This window comes from Nyctereutes procyonoides, unplaced genomic scaffold (genome assembly GCF_905146905.1).
Source record: "Nyctereutes procyonoides isolate TBG_1078 unplaced genomic scaffold, NYPRO_anot_genome, whole genome shotgun sequence".
Lineage (NCBI taxonomy): Eukaryota > Metazoa > Chordata > Mammalia > Carnivora > Canidae > Nyctereutes > Nyctereutes procyonoides.
Window position 1 is genome coordinate 56,959,362 of NW_026575131.1, and position 21,486 is coordinate 56,980,847.

General features: G+C 58.6%; 1 protein-coding gene across 7 annotated transcripts in view; it reads right to left on the reverse strand.

Moving 5' to 3' along the window:
* DOT1L (DOT1 like histone lysine methyltransferase) overlaps positions 1–21,486 on the reverse strand; it is a 66,054-nt gene that overhangs the window by 19,156 nt on the left and 25,412 nt on the right. For 6 of the 7 annotated variants that reach the window (XM_055343118.1, XM_055343124.1, XM_055343119.1 and 3 more), the window contains 9 exons: positions 18,607–18,670; positions 17,214–17,442; positions 14,894–14,988; positions 14,318–14,380; positions 7,560–7,615; positions 5,325–5,404; positions 1,349–1,417; positions 561–667; positions 137–178 (listed from right to left, as the gene is read on the reverse strand). In XM_055343118.1, coding sequence (XP_055199093.1) covers positions 137–178; positions 561–667; positions 1,349–1,417; positions 5,325–5,404; positions 7,560–7,615; positions 14,318–14,380; positions 14,894–14,988; positions 17,214–17,442; positions 18,607–18,670 — 805 coding nt within the window. Of the gene's footprint in view, positions 1–136; positions 179–560; positions 668–1,348; positions 1,418–5,324; positions 5,405–7,559; positions 7,616–14,317; positions 14,381–14,893; positions 14,990–17,213; positions 17,443–18,606; positions 18,671–21,486 lie in introns of those variants that run through there. The other variant, XM_055343125.1, reaches the window with a different exon arrangement.

Consider the following 21,486-nt stretch of genomic DNA (forward strand, 5'->3'; position numbering starts at 1 on the left):
TTCTGAAGACGAGGCCGGTGTGCCCCCCAGGCCCCTGTCACTCACACCAGCTCCCATCCACAGAGCCATTCACAGCTGGCTCCCCCCACAAGCAGGGAACACACGTCTTTAAGGCAAGGAAGAAACACACACTTACCCTGAGTTTTGGATTTTTCAGACTAGAAAAATAGTTTTCAAGCTAAAAAAGAAAATAAAAAAAAACAGAGAAAAGAAAAATTCGTATTAGAAATCAGTCCCAAACCTTGTCAGGATGAAACCAACCGCCCGGGCCTGCTGACAGTAGACAATCTCATGGGGCAGGGCGCAGTTTAGCAGACAGACACCCAGCAGGGGACGCACGGCTGCCCTGACGCCCGCCTGCTCAGGGCCCCCACGGGGTGAGCCCCTGCAGACCCCGCAGCGCCGTCCCCCCATACCAAGGCGGGGCCGCCGCTTCACAGGCCATCTGGAACAAGGCTGCCGTGCCCAAGGGCTGAGGGCAAGCCTGGGACCCCAAGCTCCTGACCCACTCCCTTCCTGCTGAGGGCCGGCTGTGGGACCCCCCGACGTGGGGCACTCACTATGGTGCGGTCGATAGTGTGCAGGTAGTAGGAGACCGGCTTCCCCGTCCAGGACACCGAGCCTTTCAGGGGCGAGAGCTCCACAACGCGCATGATGGTGCCGATGTCTGCACACAACGGGCTGTGGTTAGGGCCCGTCCTGTGCCCGGGGTGAGCAGCGGGCCCTGTGTAGCTTCTGGGTGGCCCCCTCCCACACGAGACGCTGCCGGATGCCCGGGCGAGGTGGTCCCAGTGAGGTAGGAAGGGACAGAGCTGTACAGCCTGGCCACCGGAGGCACCTGGCCGCCAGCATGCTCTGGGTCGGGGAGGCGTTCACAGCGACCCCAAGGTGCTTGCCCGAGGGAAACAGTGACAAGCACAGTTTGGAAAGTACTTTGGAAAGCACTTGAGGGACCACTTAACAACAATGTGACTACAGGAACTCCCAGCAGCCCTGAGGCCCCCGGGCTCCCTGCTGCAAGCCCCTCCTATGCAGGGACAGGGCCGCTCCTGGGCTCAGGCCAGTCACAACAGGAACACAGGGTGCTTGGTAAAGCTATCCGAGTCCTCATGACCTCTGAGCTCCGTCCCGGGCCACTCTGCCCCCAGGGGACACAGGACCATGTCTGGGGACGTCTGTGCTTATCACATGGGGGTGCTCCTGGCACCGAGGGGGTGGGGCCGGGGCCACCACCCGGAGGACGACCTGCCCCGGTGTCTGTAGCACCAGGGGCACAGACCCACACTGACGCCCGTCAGGTACTTAAAATCATGTGTCTTAATAATTCAGCAACACAAGCCTCACTTACCGCTCAAGTTTCTGCTGTTTATCCGGAAGTTGAGAGGTGCGAAGGGCTTCGAGGACACAATTCTGCCGCCTGAAACACAAAACTAGTTACTGCCATTCGTCGGGAAACACCTCAACGTGCACCAGCAGCAGGAGAGTGGAGCTTGGAGGAGGAAGCGGCAGCCCCAGGAGCAGCGGGGCAGCAGCAGCACCGAGTCCCCGCAGAACCAGGAGCTGCTTTCCCACGCAAGTGTGCCCCATGGATGGCTCTCCTGTCCACACGTGCCCCGGGCCCCGGGCTGGCCCTGAAGCGTTGGCCTCAGACCCAGAGCTGCCTGCAGGGTTGCGCCGGCACGGGGCAGACACCCCTCGGTGAGGACACACTGGGAAGGCTGGCGCCCCCTCCGCCATCTCTGTCCTTGTGTGGACGAGTCCCACAGTCAAAACTGAGTCTGAGGGGCAAAAGCAAACCCTACAGTACAGATGACACAGACACCACCTGACCGCGTCATGGGGGCAGCCACACAGACAACAGTGGTTCTGCAGGCTGAGTTCTAAGGAGAGAAAGACGCGCAGAGGAACCTGCAGGCTCACCAGGGAGCTCACAGTGCATCTGCCCCAAGAACACTGTAAATAGGGATCCCTGGGTGGCGCAGTGGTTTGGCGCCTGCCTTTGGCCCAGGGCGCGATCCCGGAGACGGGGATCGAGTCCCACGTCGGGCTCCCGGTGCATGGAGCCTGCTTCTCCCTCTGCCTGTGTCTCTGCCTCTCTCTCTCTCTGTGACTATAATAAGTAAATAAAAATTAAAAAAAAAAAGAACACTGTAAATAAATACAGCCACTGCTCACAGAGGCCAACGTTCTCAGCAGGAAGGGGAAAAGAGCCACAAAGTCAAAGAAAATAATAATAATGTTACATTTAAGTTGGCAAAGTTCATTTGAATCCATTTCCACGTGCACATGCACAAACACTCCTGCCAGTGACACCCAGCCACCATCCTAAGAACTACCCCCAGCAGGAGCAGAGGATGATGGGCGCAGTGCTAGACTGGGCCAGGTGCAAGGTCAGGTGGCAGCCTTGTGCCAGGGAATGAGTCAGAGTCAGGGACTGCCGGGTCACATCAAAAGTCTCAGCGGCCAGAGCCTGAACAGAGTCCCATGGGACACTTAGAACCCTCAGGGCCTGTGAAGAGTGTGGTGCCAAGTGGGATGAACCCTGAGCTCTTGGGTGCTCCCATTAGGAAGACACCACCCTGTGCTGCCCACATGGCAAGGGCCAAGGGAGCTGGGAGGGGCCCCTGAGGGCACGTCGCTACAGGACCCCAGGTCAGGTGGCTGGGGACTGCAGGGCTCGCAGGCAGTCCCACCCCATCAGGTCCCCCAAGCCTGCCCACAGAAAACCACAAGGGAGAGACCAGAGCAGCAGCACCTCACATGACAATGGCCCAGATGCCCAGCAGGTGCCATCAACAAATATGGAGGAGCCCTGCTCTAGCAAAAGCCCACCTGGCCCCTGGCCCGGCCCAGGATGAGACAGCCAGAAGGAGGGCCCTCGGGTGGGCGGCAGGAGAGTGACAGGTAGAGGGGCCCTCCGTTCTGCCCTGATGGGGGTGCACAGCTCAGTGCCCAGGGACAGCCACTGACCACTCGCTCTTACAAATGATCGGGACTAACCTGGGTGGCATGTGTACGATCACCTGCATGCAGAGCCACGTGCACACGACACACAGCTGTCGGTGCCGAAGGCAGCTGGAAACCACCTGTGGCTGTGTGACCCTTTCACTTCCTTGAAAAGTTTCTAATTTTTAAAAATATTTTATTTATTTATTCATCAGAGACACAGGGAGAAGCAAGAGACACAGGCCGAGAGAGAAGCAGGCTCCCTGCAGGGAGCCCGATGCGGGACTCGATTCCAAGACTCCAGGATCAGACCCCAAGCCGAAGGCAGACGCTCAACCCCTGAACCACCCAGGTGTCCCCCCTTGAAATGTTTTGTAATGAGACGTGGGGGGACACATCCTGTTCCTCTCTCCTAGGAACACAGATGAGGAGAGCACGCAGGGCCTTCCTAGGACTAGTGACAAGAGGCAGCTGGGACGGGGCAGGGAAGGTGCTATGTACACAGGCTTCTCCCAAGTTGGAAGTGCCAAGGTCATGTTGAAGCCATCTCAGAATCTAGAAAACCTGCAGCAGCTTTAGCAGTTGCATTAGGAACTGCAGTGACCGGCCGAGGATGAGGACACTTCCTGGGGCTTCTGGCCCAGGCCCTGGAAGGACACTGCTGACCACAGGGCCCAAGCGTGCAGACAGCATGAGAGCCGCATATACAACCTCACACTAAGGCGACAGCCCGCGGCCCACTCCTCCAGCAGGGCGTGCCACACCGCGGGCCGGGGAGGCCAGGCTCGTTCACACCAGGAGGACCCTGAGAAGGACGGGCACCCGAGGTCAGAGCCCCGATGAGAACAGCAGCAGCCCCTGCCACTCCACAGAGCCTGGCTGCTGCTGATCCTCAGAGTTTGTGAGGGAGTCCATGACCGGGGTCCGAGCACTCGGCTGGAAGCCTGTGCCTGCAAGCAGTGGATTCCTCTCTCTCCTCAAACAGTGGGCGATGACCAAGGACTTTGGATTCAGAGTGTTTCCAAGCTAGGCCAGAAAATCTCCCAAGACTTTCTTCGCATGGAGAAACGAAAAATGCAGCAGCCAGGAACCCTGGACACTTGGCTCAGTGAAGACACACAGCAATAGGCATGAGGGTGGCGGACAACCAGGCGACACGGCCCTCACCCACGGGAGACAGACGGGAGGACCCACGGAGGCCCATGCGCTCCAGATGGTGCCCAGAGTGACCTGCACCCGGAAGAAGGTACAGGTGTTTCTATCTTCCCTCCAGGAGCTCGCTGAGTTTTCCGTCCTGTGCTTGGAGTCTGAGCACACACACTGCAATCCAGTGGCAGTTACAAAGGCCTGAATTGGTGTTCAAATGAAACTAGTTCACTCTCACCTACTTAGAAAGTTCTAGACTAGACAATCTCATCTGGCTGACATCCCAAATGCACGAGGGTTTCTGGCACAGCAAAGGGACAGAAGACACCTAACCTGCGCTGCCTGGTACCTGGCCCTGATCCCCCACTCCTGGCAGCTAAGATGGAGCACGAGGGAGCCCCCCCCCGTCCAGGCTCTGCGGGGAGACTGTGGGAGCAGGGCACGTGGCCCCACAGTACACGCCCCTCAGGTGCAGAGGGAGTCTCAAGGCTACCACTCAGGGTGACCATTCTCAGGTACACCACGGGCCGTGGGAGCAGCCAGGGACAGCGGAGTGCTCCCCGGGGAGGACTACCCTGCTGGCCAGACTGTACCCCAGCACACTGGCCTCTAGACTCAGCTTGCTAAAATTCAGAAAACAAACTTCTACCTAGAAGGTTCAGGTCAGACTCAGAAGAGGACCTCACTCCACAACACCACCCACACAATTCCAAATCCAGAAACCTCCACAAGCACAAGGAAAACTCAATCCTACCTAAATGCCAACTGACTCTCAGGGAAGCAGCCTGGCTGGAGAACCAGAGCATGGGCTTTCGAGCTCCTTTGGCACCCTGCCCCTCTGCTGTGCCCAGCAGCTCTGTGGCAAGTCCGGGACTCACTCACGGCAGGGATGGGAAGGCAGAGGATGGCAGAAGGGGTGGCTCTGGCCAGGGGATATGGGCCCACATGTGGGAAAAACCCAGAAAAAGCCTAAGAGGCCCCTAGGTTAGGGTCACCAGACAAAACGGGTGCCAGTCGAGTTTGCATCTCAGGTCACAGTTGAGTCACCCTCCAGCATAAGCTTGTACCGAGAACACCCTTATCCTGACAAGCTCCTTGCTGCCTGCAGGAAACCTGAGTGTGACTGCAGAGCCTGAAACCCGCTTGTCAGTCTGGCCACCCACCCCGCGATCCCTGGGCCCGGGGCAGCTCCCGTCACTGAGACAGGGCAGGTTTAAGGGGAAGTACGTTACCTTCCTTCATGTTCGCAAACCGCTCCTTCAGCTGGTGATCCACCTCAGGACCAAAGGCAAAATTATTCACAAATATAACACTGCAAAATAATATTCCAGTTGAGTAAAACGAAGGTTCCATTTGCACACATGCAGAGTCCCAGTGCACGCCACGTCTACCGCCTCCACCGCCAGCTCCCCCAGCCCGGGGACGGGACCCAGGCCCACAGGGCATGACGGCTGCCCCTGGGACGTCCCTGGGGTGGAAACACGGACAGCTCAAACATCACCCGGGGACACAGGGATGAGGACACCTAGGCAGGAAGGCAGCAGGGACGGAGGCCACACTTGAAAGTGAGCCGCCTGAGGACAGGCAGGACCAGAGGCAGAGCCCTGCCAGGGGAGGTGTGGCTCGCCCCGTCCTTCCTCCCTCCCACTCTCTCTGGCTCTCTCTGGCACCGGAGTTTGAACACACCAACCTGGGTGGCCAGGGAGGCACTGCCCTCGGGGTGGCTACGCTCTACTAGCAGCTGTGCCACCGCTCCTCTCGAGTCCCACGGGTAAGCAGCTCCCACGGGTAAGCAGCTCCCCACTTGGGCAGAGGCTGTGCCCTCCCTCATGAAGCGTCTGCCTCCAGATAAAAACCGCGCAGCAGCGAAAACTGTGCCGCAGAGGGCAGAACTGCACCCAGGACCTTTACTTCGTCTTTTGCAAATGACAGAAGACAGAGTAGGCTGATGGCCATCCCCTCGCTGCTTGTTTTGAGTCTCGACAGTTTAAAATCGAGACGCCTGGAAACCATCACAGCAACAGGGTGAAGAACAGTCACAGAAGACCTGACCAGAGCTGGAGCAGACACCGGATGGCAGCGGGCAGAGCGGCGGGGAAGAAATGCTGAAGACGTGGATCAAGCCCAGCATGCTCTCCCTGCGCCACCGCGCAGCAAAGACAAGGACAGGGGACTCTAGGCTGGGACACGCTCCGACAGGGAGTGAGGCTGGCCTGTCCCAGTACCTACTCAGGGACGGAGCCTGGGAAGGCTGGACACCAAAGGCTCAAGATGGCAGAGGCCATGACAGGGCGTGTGCCAGCCAAGGCCCCAAGGACGGCTCTGATGGAAGAAGGGTGCTCCAGAGGCAGCTGCCCCCCCACATCTCATTCACGAGAAACCAGCAGCAGAGGCAAATGTCCCCAGCAAGAAGGGCTGGTAGGGGAAGAGAAAGTACACCCCTGCTAGGAAGCAGAGCACCCAGGGGGACGTCAGGGGGACACTCTCCAGTTACCAAGACCTGTTTCCACTCTGCCTGCACGAAAAGGGGCCTGGGGGACAGTGCATGTTCCTTGAGCTCTCATGTTGCCAGGGTGACCACAAGATGTGACACCTCGGCCTGGATGCTGCTGGCCAATGAGGGTGGGGGTTCCTCCCCACTGACAGGAATGCCCACGGGGTGAGCAGGAGACTCTCGGGAAAAAGAGGAAGACATGGTGAGCAAGGGAGAGCAAACTGGACCCAATTCAGATGAAGACTTCTCATGGGAGAGCCACAAAGGAAGATGCTCTGGAAAGAATAGCGCACAGCTCTCCCTGTCAGTAGACAGGTGGGAACTACGGGGCAGCAGGAGATAAGTAAGTACACCTGAAGGACAGACAGGGAGAGGACAGATGGCAAGATCCCCGCAAAACAGTGAGCCACAGTTGGCAGAGCAGACTTCTGCCCAGGAAAATGGCTCTGGGGCGTGGAATACCTCTTGGGTCCCCGGGCTTCCAGCATCTCAGCTGATGTCCCAGCCCATGGCCTCACTGCGGCACCCCCAGCCCAAGGCCAGGGGAAGGGCTGCAGACCAGCTTCAGGCCCACAGCAGGTCCATAGGAAGGTGTGGGCAGCGCCGCAGCACCCCAGATGCACGGGACAGGACACCACTCTACCGCCGGGTGCAGAGAAAGAGCCCTGCCCCTGCACCCCGCCGGGAGAGGCATAGACACAGCAAGAACCCGCACGCTGAGCACAAGGCCCAGATAGTAGGGAAGCGCCCTCCTAGACGGGCAGCCGGGGGACTGGCACGTGTGAGCCTCAAGCCACACCTGGCCCTGCCCTGGGGCCCTGGGACCAACCCCTGGACCACCTGCTCTGCTGCAGGCGAGGGACAGGGAGACAAGGACCCCACCAGCCTCCACCAGCCTCCTCTCCTGTGTGAACCGCAGTGCACCCCGCGGCCTCGCACCCTCCCCAGGGGTGCCTGCCCGGCCAAGCCCTACCTTGTGTTGGCAATCCGCTCTCTCCACTCTTCTGAGAGGAAGTCGCCTCTTTCCAGCTGAAAGGAAGAGAACAGGAGGGAGGCTGACTCAGGAGGCCTCGCCCGGCCTCGCACCCTGCCCGCCCACCTGCCCGCGGAGAGAAGATGAAATGAGCGCAGTCACTGAGGTGGGGAGGACATACGACCAAGGTGGCCCAAGGTGGCGGCGGCTCCAGGGTGAGGGCCCCGCTCATGGCAGTCACTGGGCAGCGACCCCGAGCGGGAAGGGAGGTTCCAGCCACGCCACAGGATGCGCTGCAGAGTCACACAGAGCCAGGTGGGGGCGAGCTCGGGGCACGGCCACGCATGGTTCTCAGCCAGCTGTAGGCCGGACAGAGGCGGGCTGGCAGGCCAGGGCAGCACACAGAAGAGCTGTCGTGATTCGGGAGGCGCTCAGGCCACAGAGCACTGTCCCGGGCGCCCCGGCACCACACACGGTGAGGCCAAGGCTTGCTCTCTGACCCCCCGCAGCACCAGCCTCCTGGGGGCTGGCTCGCTCTTCAACGCCTGCTCTCCACGCCGCGCATCCCAGCACACCAGCACTGTGACGCCCGGAGCACCCAGTTCTTACTGACTAAGGTGTCCAGAGCTGTGGCACTCAGTGAACCAAAAAGTTGAAGTCTAATTTTATTATTCTTTAAAAATGCTCAGCATACGCCAGAGAGAAGCAAGAGTATACATCCCCACAAACCTGTGCACGCCCAGTCCTGGCAGCACAATTCAGAAGAGCCAAACAATGGAAACAACCCAAAACTTCCATCAGCGTGTCCACTATGCACAGGCACGCCCCCCAGCGTCAAGCAGGAGTGAGGCCCCCACACGCTGCCCCGGGGACAGACCCCCAGCCCATGAAGCTCAGGGAGGGAACCAGACACAGGAGGTCCCATGGGGTGTGACACGTCCAGGACGGGCTCGTCCACAGACGGGGAGAGGGTTAGGTGGGTCGGGGGGAGGGGGCAGGGTGACCAGGAAGGCCCACTCTCCTCACGAAGACAGCAGGCACCCACTGGGGCGGTGGACCTGCTGTCACTCAGAAAGGGGCCGAAGAAAGACCGAGCAGAGACGGGCCTATAAGCACTGCGCCCCAGTGCAGAGGCTGTGCGCCAGGGCAGAAGCAGCTGCCAATCCTACGCCCTCCAGCCCATGTACAGATCCCACCTAGGGTGCAGGGGGATCGGGGGATGGCGCAGCCCACCCGAATGTGCTCAGGCACCGGGGGTGCTGCCCACACCCTAGCTGTCGTTATCCCTAAACACTCTCCCCACTTGTGGAGCTTTCTGAACCTGCCACTCTCCCCAAGACAGCCCTGCTAGGCCTCAGTAGGGACTCAAATCCAATTTTACTGGTGCTGTGCAAGAGAGCACTGGCACGGCGGCCCTGAGACCCCTCCCCAGACGCCCTCTGCCGCGTCTGGAACCAGACGCCCAGCTCCCGCCACCTCGCAGGCTGAGCCGTCTGTGCAGACACGGGGTTTGTGCTGAGCACCTGCTGCCCTCCTAAGCCTGGGGTCCCGGGCGAGCCGGGCAGAGGGCCCCATGAGAACGACCCCAATGGAGAAGCTGGGCGCCGGGTCTCTGCCAGCCCCGAGACCACACCTTGCGCACATACTCACGGCTCGTGTTGGGGGAACTGAGCGTGTCATGTGGGTCACCCAGGGGAGGACCCTGGGAGCTCGAGCCTGGTGTCCCCGCCCCACCCCCCAGGCCTCTGCCCTGAGCTCATGTACACGGAGCTCACATCCTCTCCGTGTAAGGCAGGGCCACAGGGCTGAGTGTGTGCTGAGCCCTGGGCCCCCGGCACGTCCCGCACCTGGGGCCGGTCCTGGGGCCTAACTCGGGGCCTTCAGGCACTTGTCCACATGGCTCCCCTTTCCTGGGGGCCCCCCTCTAGGCCGTGCTGTCAGGCCACGGCAGCACTGCTGTGCCGAGGCAAGAGAACAGCCCCGTCCTAGGCACTGCCCGCCATGTCCCGCTGCAGTTCTGCTCTGGGCATGGGCTGCCCATGATCCTCCAGGAGGGACTGGCTGGCTGGGGCACCCGAGTTAACAGTGGCCAGAGAAAGGTGTGTGGCCTTCCTGTGCCCCTGCCCAGGGACCCCATGCCTGGCCCCAGCACCACTGGGCCCTCCAAGTAGGAGAGGGCTCTGGCACACACAGGTGCAGAGGGCTTCAGTCCCCCACCTCCTGTTCCACAGGCACCACTGGTCCACTTGAGGCCTTGGGCCAACAGGCAGGGCTAGGGCAGGACACAGGTGGAGTGTGGGAGTGTGTGCAGCCACACACCCCAGCCACCGCAGTCCCACAACAGGGTCCTGGAAGCTGTGTCCATGCCTGCATGGAACACACACACTCTCTGGTAGGGAAAAGAGCACAGCTTCCAAGAATAAAGAGACTGAGGTCAGCCCCACCCAAAATCAGGGGGGCAAGAGCCACCCATGGGCAGTCCTGCTACTCAGCTAACGTGCCAGTAGATGCTGCAAATCCACAGACGCAGGGAAGCTCAGTCGAACCACCAGACCCTGTCTCTTGGCAGCACCCGCCTCCCAGAGATCCAACTCCAACCGAGACCAGAGGGGAGGTGGGCCAGTGCTTCTGAGATGCATGGTGCCCCAGATGACATGGCCCAGGCACCCCGAGGGCCACACAGATGCCATCCTGACGTGGCCAAACCTGGAGGGGTGGCAGGTGCCCAGAGGGAGGCCCCCCACGGCCCAGGATAGAGAGTCACCGGACCATGAGTACAGGAAGTGCCTCAGCACAGGCCAGTCCACAGACACCCTAGTACGCCCCCCTCCTTGAGGCCACAGCTGCCCAAAGTAACAGACTCTCAATGTGCGAGACCTGCTGTATACCAGGCCCACTGCCAGGCGCCGCAGCATATGGGGCTCATTGTCAACAGCACGGTTACCGTGTTATGGGGCTCAGGGGGGCCTGGATGCCAGCCTGGGCAGGGAGCTGGACAGAGAGTCTCCCAGGTAGAGGCAGCACCCTGAGGTGACACAGGCCTGCAGGCAGAAGCCATGCAGAAGGAGGGAATGGGGGCTGTGACAGGAGAAGGCCTGTGCGCGGGCAAGAAGGGCTGGCTCCCAGGCACCACTGCACTGCAGGACGGGGAGGTGGAGGCCGAGGCTGGCAGGGGACATTGGCTGGGCGGCGCCTCTGCAAAGGCAGGGGGAGTGGGGGGTTGGGGGACAGAGGAGGCGGCGGCCACACGGGAACCCTTGGCCTGCAGCAGCAGGCTCTAGGCCTGGAAGCACACACTGGGCTATTTTTAGACTCCTCTTGGCTCTGTTTCCTCTTAGATTCTTAAGTAACAGGAGCAGGACTCTGTCCGCCAACGGGGACGCCTGGTCAAAGCCACAGAAAGCTGGGGGAAGGCCTCACAAGACCTAAGACATAAGTTCCCGCCAAATTTGGGTATTCAGCAGTCAGCACATGCTCCCCACGCCCCCCGGAGCCGGGCTGCTCGAGACAGGACGCCCTCTGGAAACAGGCAACAGAGCAGCAAAGGCACGGTGGTTGCCTGTCCTGCGGCCAGCTTTTTCCACACACCCACTGCCAAGATCGTGCCCAAGTGTCCTTCGAGCCAAATTCTATTCCCAGCCACCTCACAGGGGCCACGGCAGGGCTAGCGAACAATCTACACCACACGAGACCTAAGGGATGAGACGGTTTCCACATGGGGAGGCCCGTGTGCCAACCACCACACCACGAAGCCCTGATGTGCCACTCACCCCAGACGGAGACAAGAGAAGGAAGGAGGACGGCGGAAGGAGAGGTGGCCGTCCAAGGCCTTACCCCTGCCCCTTGCCCCAGCCGTGAGGAGCATGCCTGAAGCTAAAACCAGCTACGAACAAAGTCCTGGAAGCCCTGCCTGGAGTACCAACGGCCATTTCTGAGAAATGTGGCACAACTTTTACACTGAGGGCTGGTGGCTGTTTGGCCTTCTCATCAGAAACAAGAAGTAGTTTAAGATGGGGAAACCTCCATTTCAGGAAGTCATGGACTCTCAGGAAAATGCGGGAAGCAACTCCCTGGAAATGGAGGCCAACTGAGCTTCCTGCACACGCAGCCTGAACAGCAGACATCAGGGAGCCTCAGACGTGGGGGCACAGGAGAGCACAAAGGCCAGACCTCTCGCCTTTCACGCAAGGCAGAGAATTCCAGAGGAAACTGCCCCAGGAGACAAAGAGGAGAAGCCGGGCCCCAGTCTGGATATCCAAGTCCTGGCCCCAGAAGAGCAGAACAGAAGCAAAGGGACACCCAAGGACGTTACAGGACAGACTACAGGCCAGGATCTCTCGTGGACGCGGACGCAGTCTCAACAACACAGGTGAAAACCACCATGCACCACGACTGGGTGGGACTGACCCAGCACGCAAGGCCGGCTGGACACCCAATGCTCACCATATCAACAGGCCGAAGAAAGATCACAGACAGGATTGCGTCAACACACTCAGAAAAAGCATTTAACAAAGTCCAACGCCCATTCGTAATGAAGATTCTCAGCAAATTAAGAAGGGGTTGTGTCAACCTGATTAAGAACACCCACAAAATACCTACAAACTCACATCACCTCCGTGGTTAGAAAGTGGAAGCTTTCCTGGTAAGATCAGGAACAAGGCCACGGCGCCCCTTGCACCGCTGCTTTTTGGCAGCACGCTGTACATACCTGCTGTTACACTGGCTATGCAGTGAAACAAGAAAAATAAAACATACGCAGATTGGGAAGGAAGACGTAAAACTGCCTCTGTGCACAGATGACATGATCATCAATATACAAACTTTGAAAGAATCCAGAAAAACAAACCAACCTTCATCTAATAAGCCATTACAGCAACGTTATGGGGTAAAGGTGTTACCGTCTGTTACCATGCAATGTACAGAAGCCAACTGCTTTCCTGTACATCAGCAACGGACAAGTGCAATTTGAAATAAAAAAGTATCGTTTATACAAGCACCAAGACAGACAGACACACTGACAGACTTAGGTATAAATCCAGCAAAACACGTACAAGATCTACAGGAGACAAAACACCAAACTTAGATGAATGAAACCAGTGACAGACTACAAAGCGAGGCAGGCCACGTCCAACGGCAGGAAGACGAGGTACTGTCCAGGAGTCAGTTCTTCCCAAGCGGACGTGCAGATTCAATGCCATCCCGACCCCAATCCCTGTGTGCTCTGAGATGGATACCCACAAACTGACTCTACAGTTTATCTGGGGAGGTGAAGGCCCCAGAGCAGCCAGCACCACGTGGAAGGAGAAGACCCAGGCCAGAGGACGGGCGGACGCTGCCCGAGTGAAGACTCGCTCCAGAGCCACGGTAGGCAGTTTGGGCTGCTGAGGGAGTGAACAGAGAGCAAAGGCTGGGCAGCAGGGCAAGGGCAGGGCTGCACTCACGGGGCACAAACAGCTAGGCCTCCACGTGCAGACAGAAGGATCCAGGGGCCAACCCTACAGCCTCCCAGCCCCACACACGAAACAGAGCTGTACGACTCCCAGAAGACACCAGGGAACAAGTGCGGGTGACGTCGGCCTTGGCGATGACTTTCAAACACTACATTTGTGCAAGCAGTAGCCATCACGGCTGTCCTGAAGAAGGGGAAACCTGCCCTCTCCCTTTTTCCCCACACCCCAACCAACCCCCAGCCTGTGATCACAGGCTTTATTCTAGTCCCCTAACGCAACAAGGAACATCGGTTCCAGCTCAACAGTCAACGCCCCACGCGATGCCTTGCTCTGGGCTGGTGACAACGGAGAGTACAAGAGGTGAACGCTTGTAACACATCTCCAGGAAGGAGGAGCAACAGGGCTGGCCGTGGAACCAAGTGGAATCTCAGTGGTTTGGGCCTCGAGCTCTGGGTATGTGCAGGTAATGACCTGAGATGGGGAGAGAAGGATGAGTTAAAGATCTGGTCTGGACACACTCTGTCTGGGTGTCCCTGCAGTGGCCAAGTGGGTGCAGGCTGTACGGCCACAGTGTATCCACAGCAACAGAGAGGAAGGGATGAGGCTTGGGCCCAGACACGTTTCAGGCCGTGACCCAGATGCCCTGGACAGGAGGCCAGGGGTCTGGAACACTGTTCGGCCAAGGAACATGGGCATCGCAAAGCTGGGCCGAGCAATGGAGGCTGAGGCGCAGCAGCAGCCAGGAGAGTTGGGGGTGTGTGCCGCCCCAAACCTGAGCCTGGCCAGGAGGGACTCACGCTCAAGGTTGCATGCTGCCAGGAAGGCAAGAAGAAGATGCTACTGAGCTGTCCAGCGGACAAGGGAAGAGGCCTCCTTGTCCATATCCCACTGCCCAGCCCTGCGCTGCTGCCACAACACACGCATGCACGACATGGAAAGAGGGCTCCCTGAGACCCACCAGGTGCCTGGAGACACGCTGCACACGATTGCCTTGGTGCGGCTGAGGGCTGGGAGAGAGGGGCACCGCCATGTGCCACCTCTGTTGTCAGAGAGTGCGGGGTAGGAGCAGCTGTAGCCCCCCCCCAGGAGGCCCAGAAAGGGTGGAAGAGGCAGGAAGAGAAGAGGGTATTGCTGATGCCGAGCGGGCCTTCCCCCAACAGCACTGCACGCCCAGCTCGGCCGTGCACACCGCGCTCCACGCAGGGAGGGCGTCCCCAGGAGCGAAGAAGAACGGCGGGTCAGGGGAGGAGGAGGCACAGAAATGGAGCTGGATCGTTAGCCGCAGGGGCATGGAGCGATGGCACTCACTGTGTATTCTGCATGCTTTTTTCCATACCATTTCATCCACTTCCTGAACTCTCGGTCCATGGTCTGCAAGGGAATGATCCGACAGCCCGTCAGCGCCTCCCCTCAGCCCCTTCCTGCCCCCACCCTGGGACAAGCTGGGGCTGCCCACCTACCAGCCCTCAACACAAGCCTTTTGAGAAGCCCCAGATAAGTCTAGGGGTCGCAGGGGAGGACACACCGTGGCACCTGAGAGTCCACCAGAAGTGTGGGTCACATGCTCTGGAGGCCTTTCTGGAGACGCATCTACCCCCTACAGACCTCACGGACCCCACCCCAGGCAGACAGGCCGAGCGGTGATGCCTGCTGACCACGGTGCGTCTGGAGGAGACAGGCCCAGCCTGAGGGAGACGAGGCTGTAGTCCTTGCTGGCAGCAAACGCAGTGGGGCCCAGATGTGCATGCGGAGACCCAGCAGCCCCCAGAGCGCCCACCTCGTTCTGTCTTCCCTCCCAACGCCCCATGGGTCATGGCAAACAAGGTTCAAAATTACAGACACACACACATGCACACACACGTGTCCCACTCCAGAGTCACTCACCTCCGCGTACTTGGCTGGGATGTCAGCTTTCTCCACGCCATAGTGATGTTTGCAGTTGGTGGCCGCGGCGACCTGCAGCACAACCTGGCCCACTCCTTCAGAGAGAGAGAGGTACTGTCAGACGTACCCCCTAACACAGAGGCGCCACCTATGCAGAGTCAAGGCCCCAGCCAGGCGGGTGCTGGCCATGGGGGCCAATGGACAGAGGCTCCTGGCTCTCCAAGAAGGTGCCAAGCACTCCCTAAGGTCAGTGAGGACAGGCTGGTGAGCTGAGCCCCCTCCAGGGGATGGCCATCTGGCTTACACTGCCTCGTGCAGACAACACTCCAGGGCTCCTGCAGTGGGAATCTGCTCTCTGTCTACAAGACCTACATGGCATCAACTGTGCAGACACAGCTCCACGAGACTCAGTAACACCTCTGGAAGGCTCCCGCGTTACCACCGCGGTGCGGCACAGCTGGCCAAATCTGAAATCACCCTGAGAATACCTGTCAATGCTCAGCATTGACTGGGGTTTGATGCGGGATTGGAGGTTGCAGGAGAAGCCCCCTGCACACAGAAACAGGGTCTCCAAACCACTGTCATCTGGTGGCATCACTGGGCAGCCCAACGAGCAGGCCCAACACACCAATACACCCAGCTGTCAGCGTCACGAGGGGCAGTCTACAGGTGCTCCAGCGCCGCTGCGACACCATGTGCACCAGGAAGCTCCTTCCACAGTTGTGCCTCTCAGATACGTTCCAGGAACCTTTGAGTTCACACTTTGAATAGAATATACTCAAACAATAAAAGTAAGCACACCAGGGTGTTCGGCTGGCTTGCCTGGAGTACAAAACTCTCAATTTCAGGGTTGTGAGTTCAAGCCCCCCACTGGGGATAGAAATTACTTAAATGAATAAAAAAATATCTTAAGAAAGAAAGCAAGAAAGGGGGGGGGAGGGAGGGAGGAAGGAAGGAAAGAGAAGAAAGAGAAGAAAGAAAAGAAAAAGAAAGAAAGAAAGAAAGAAAGAAAGAAAGAAAGAAAGAAAGAAAGAAAGAAAGAAAAGAAGAAAAGAAGAAGAAAAGAGAAGAAAGAATAGTCCCACTATTTAGAAACACAGAGTAAATGCCAAGGCCCATAGCAAGAGGATGTAAGGGTCACGGACAGCGATGTGGAGGGTGTTAAGAGCTGGGTATGAGAAGCTGGGTGGGTACTTTTCAAGATTCCTAAAAATTTTTTTTTTTTAAGATTTACTTATTTATTCATGAGACACACACACAGAGAGAGGCAGAGACACAGGCAGAGGGAGAAGCAGGCTCCATGCAGGGAGCCCGATGTGGGACTCGATCCCGGGTCTCCAGGATCAGGCCCTGGGCTGCAGGCAGCGCTAAACCGCTGAGCCACCTGGGCTGCTCCTAAATCTTTTAGTACAGATAAGTTACATGGTCTTTTAGATAACTGATTTTTGAAGCACATGAATTTTTTTTTTTTTCAGAGAGAGAGAAAGAATCCCAAGCAGATTCTCTGCTAAGTGCAGAGCCTGACACATGGCTCAATCTCACGACCCTGAGCCAAAACCAAGAGTCCAACCCTCCACCAACTGAACCACCGAGGCACCCCCGAAATATACACATTTATTAAAATGTGAATTTAAATTAAATTAGAAAGGCTCAAACTAATGATGACATCAAAAAAGTCCTCATCCGGTGTGCTGGCCCTTTTCCAAGCACCGAGGCCGGGCCGGTTTCAGACGGGACTTTGAATCTGCAGCACAAGGCTCTGTGTCAACCAAGGTCACATCCAGGTGGCAGAGCTGCCCCAGGGGAGGGCTGTGCACAGGGTTCCCATGTCAGCCCTGTCAGCTCAGCACGTCCCACTGGGAATCAACCAAGCCGAGGTGTTTGTTCAGTAAAGCTTATAGTTGATCGTGCAGACACCTGCGAGGCTAGGCCGAGGCCAGGCCCCTGCCCTCAGGAGACGGGAGATGCTGGTGCCGGAGGACCACCCATACACAAAGGAGGGGGCGACTGGTGAGAGCCGGGGAGTGTGCAGGAGGGGCGAAGGCTCCCAGCAACATGGGGGGCTGGTCTGAGATGCTCACTGGCATCCCCTCTGAGCCAAGAACAAGTCCCACAATATGAGTAGGGGTGAGAGACAGGGAGGGGCCCTTGGGAGCAGGAGGAACTGGCCTCTCCTCTGCACAGAGCACTGGCTTGCTGCACGGAGGGGCGACTCCCCGTGAGGAGCTGTGGGCAACACAGGGTGGTGACCAAGCTGTCCCTTCCATCTCCGGGGGCCCGGTAGCCTGGCGGTGCTTACAGCACGACTGCTCACACTCACCACTGCCCAGGTCCACAAACAGGTCATCCTCGGTCATCTTGATCTCGTCGATCATCTGTGCAACCAAGTCAAAGGAGGTCTCCCCGTACACCTCCGGGGAGAAGGGCTCATAGTTGTTGAGCTTCTCGGGGTCCGTCACCGAGTGGTTGTACACCTGCTGCAGGATATGCCTCAGGAGCCCGTTGGACGGCCGAGTGTTCAGTTTCATGGGCTGAGTGGTCCCCTTCCACTAGGACATTAGACAAAACACCAGCACATGTCACATAAGTGACGGCCCAGGCCCACACCCTGTTCAGCTCATACAGGCCCGAGGAGGGACTCGGCCCTGGGGCGCCTCTGAGGCCTGGTGCCCTAACCTTTCAATCTGCCCCCTTTAGACTCCCGGCAGCCGTCCTTCGGCCACCTGCAGCCTGTGACGGCAGCACCGATGGCTCCCAAGGGCCCTCCCAGCCTAGAGCCAGTCCTCCGCCGTGCAGGTGAGTAGCGGCTGCCCACTTTGAGCGGCCCAGGTCAGCCCCAGGCCCCACCTTCTGCCCAGGACAAAACCAAGGGGAGGGCTCTGGACCAAGGCAGTGGGTGGGGGCCCACACAGCTGACACCCAGAACTTCTGTGAACCCCGGTCTCTGGCACAGGAGGCCCAGACATGCTCGTCTGACTCAGCATCCCTCTCCCCTCTCATCAGTAACAGTGATGGGGATGACTGCCAGGTCCTCGGTGCTGCACGGCCCAACACCCTGCCATAGCTCCCCTGACAGCAAGGCTCCTGCCAGAGAACCGCCCCCTCACCAGGAGCCCATGCTGCCTAGACAGTGAAACGTCCTTGGGAACAGGAGTGACACACTCACTAGAACCACTTTTGGGGCGGGGCCTAACCTGGCTGTCTGTTCTTTGCTAAGCGAAGGCTCCCTAGACCCCAGCACGGCAGAGAGAGAGGTGAGGACAGAGCACGAGGCCTCCCCATAATCAGAATGTCCGAAAGGGAAGGCAAGAAAACACTCCTAACACAACTGGCTGAGGGACAGGAGAAGCCCCGGGCAGGCTCCTGACCGCACCCCACCTGTCTCAGCCTGTGGGGACGGGGCACCGATGTGAAGGTACATATGCACTCGAGGCCCTGGGGATGCCCACCCAGCATGCTGGGGACAGGGGCTGAGAATGCACCCCACCCCCAGCCTGCTCCCAACAGCAGCACCCCAGGTGCCTCCCACTGGTGGTCAGCAGTACCCGGCCCCACGCCACAGTGTGAACCCCCACACTCCGGGGTGGTCAGCAGGGGTCTGTGAGGCGTGTCATTAAAACCACCCAGGAAACGTGATGGGCAGCTGGGCTGAGCACTCCAGCACATGCCCCCGACAAGCAGAGGGGCATGAGGGGAGGACAGAGGCCACCTACCAGCTGGTGGATGCTGTCGATGGCACGGTTGTATTTGTCACAGAGCCTCTGCATGCTTTCGAAGCTGAAAAGGCAAAGGAAAGGCGCCGGTCACTATGGAGCTCAGAACAAGCCACAGGGGCCTGGCGGGGCTCTTGGGGGGGGGGGGGGACGGCTCATGGACAGGCAGAGCCAGCTCTCCCCTGGTGAGAAGAAAGAGGTCACACGTCACAGCAAGGCTGAGCCAAGAGTCTGGGGCTGAAGCAGTCTGGCTACGTGGCCAGATCATGTATGATCATGTATCTCAGGGCAGCCTGCAGAGACCATGGATCACAGGTCAAACTCAGGGTCAACGGTGTGCCCAGCAGGTGTTAGGTGAGAAAAGGGGCTCTGCACAGCCTTCATGAAGCCCTGCAGTCAGGACCCAGGCCGGCCCTGACTCCCCACCCAGTGGGCTGGGCCTACTGCCCTAGGGCAGTGGTGCATGGGCCTTACGGGGTTCTTCCTTCCCTGGCTGGAGGGGGCCCCCATCTCGGGACGGTCATGGGGGCCACCCAGCAGAGGAAAGGGCCCCCTGCTCTCAGGCTGGCAGAAGAGGACACTGCCCAGCACCTGCCCCTACAGTTTCCAACACCTTCAAAGATGTAAGTAGCATGTTATTAGATGCCTAATGAGAACCTGCTTGGCAGTTTTTCAGTGAGACCGGACTCTCCCAAACCTATCATTTTTACTCTAGATATGACTTTCAATGAGATCCCCTAACCCAGGACACTGTACAAAGCCTGGGGACATCTGCAGACATTCTGGGTGCTCCTGGCATGGAAGGGGTGGGGCCAGGGATGCTGGTCTGCCTGTGACAGTGCCCGGGATTCCCCGCCGAGAGGGACCTGCCTGATGTGGGAGAGTGCAGGGGCGGGGGTGGGGGGGTAGGGACACATGCTTCAAGTGTCTGTGCTATACTGGAGAGGGAGTCACCCAGGGGGCTCTTTCTGTAACACCTACATGCGTACACAGCAGCAAGGAGGCTCCCTCTCTGAGCTGGACGCCAGGAGCCCGGAAGAGGCCCCTATGCACATGGGACACAGGAAGCAATGACCACACAATGGCTTGGGGACACACATTGCTCCCCAAGCCACCGCCCCACTGTCTCCTGCATCTTTGCTGGCGGCCTGCCCTTCATCCCTCAACCTGTGACCCCTGGTTTCTCATGCAGCCTTCAGGGGAAAACCATGGCACTACTTTTTAATTCTATTTCCTTGTGGTTCCCCTCGCCCTGGACAGCTGTGAGCACCCAGGCCTCGCCCCCGCCCTCCCCCACCCCCAGAAGGATGCACAGACGCTGTAGGAAAACTACCCTCATGAGATCCACCCCAGGAGCTCACGAGCACCTTCTCTTTACAACAGAAGTAGAAGGATTCAACTAAGCTGGCTCTGCTACAGCAAGTCCAAGGTCTCCCATACGACAGCCGTGATGGAAAAGCGAGAGAAGTGGAGAGCAAGCAGGAATAGCAGCCGCTACCAAAGCCTGATGGGTCCTCACAAAGGACAGTGACAAAGCAACCCCCAGGGTAACGTGGTGAAATCAGGACACAGGACAGACACAGGTGCTGCAGGCGGTTTAGCCACCTCCCCAGCTCAGCGCCAAGCCAGGTGGAACCAGGACGCAGGAGTCCACAGTCCCCGCAATGCTCTCAACCCCCGAGTCCAGTGTCTGGGTGACACTCCTTCACCCTCCTAATTTGTAAAATGAAAGATCCAAGACCTGTGACCCCTGGTTTCTCATGCAGCCTTCAGGGGAAAACCATGGCACTACTTTTTAATTCTATTTCCTCGTGGTTCCCCTCGCCCTGGACAGCTGTGAGCACCCAGACCTCGGCCCACCCCAGAGGAGGCCTGCCCCTGGAAGATGCACAGATGCTGTGGGCGGACCCTGCCGCCACATTGCCTGAGAGAAATGGGGATGCCTCACCACAAACCTGACCCCGCAGCCACACTAGGCCCTCGGATGGATGCCTCCAGACTGGCTGCCCACTTCCAGTCTTTCCTAAGCCATCTGAGTACAGGATGAAGAACCTCAAACACCCCCCTTCAAATAACTTGTAGCAAAACTACCCTTAATAGCCCTGGCTGCTCCTGGCCAGGCACAGAGCAGTCATCCCATTACTGAAGGTGTGTTTCCCTGGCCAAATGACTAATGTCCAAGGGTCAGCGCCTGGGTACACCCTCACCCTGGAAGCGGGAGGGGTTCACTCCAGTCCTCAGTGCGGGCCCATGCTGCCAGCTGCACGCACACCACGTGACACTCTGGATGAGGAGTGAGCATAGTTTTCTTTCTCAAATGCTGGGCTCATGATTAAATGGGGAACAAGGCAGGAGGCCAGGGGACTGGATTGGGGCTGACAAACAGACCAAGAAGCCCTTCAAACACAAAAATGAGACCAGGTGAACACCCCACCTGGGAGCCGGGTCCTATTAGGGGCTTTGGGTATCTTTTGGGCTGCACCCCTTATCAAGAGCGAGCTATCAAAGCCCACAGATGACTCCAGTCCTTCAGGGAAGACTTCAGTGCCGATTCTAATCCTGCCAAGAGCTAAAACGGCAGGAGCAGGGAATGTCAGCCTTCCTTCTCAAAGAGAAACAAAAACTCCAGGCAGGCATTCCAGAGATGGCCTCGCCCTTCTCCACCCACAGAACTCTCCTCTGAGATCCAGGACGTGCCTGCAGGAAGCTGTGAGAGGTAGCCAAGGGGCTGGACACACAGTGACAGACCAAACCCAACTGAGCCCCAGACGGGCTGGCCAGAGCCCGAGCCCTGGGAGGCCAGAGCAGAGGCTCCCGGGTGGGAACGCTGGCTGCTGGTGGCCGCCCGCAGGGAGGACGGCCACTCGGCGGCTAGCTCAG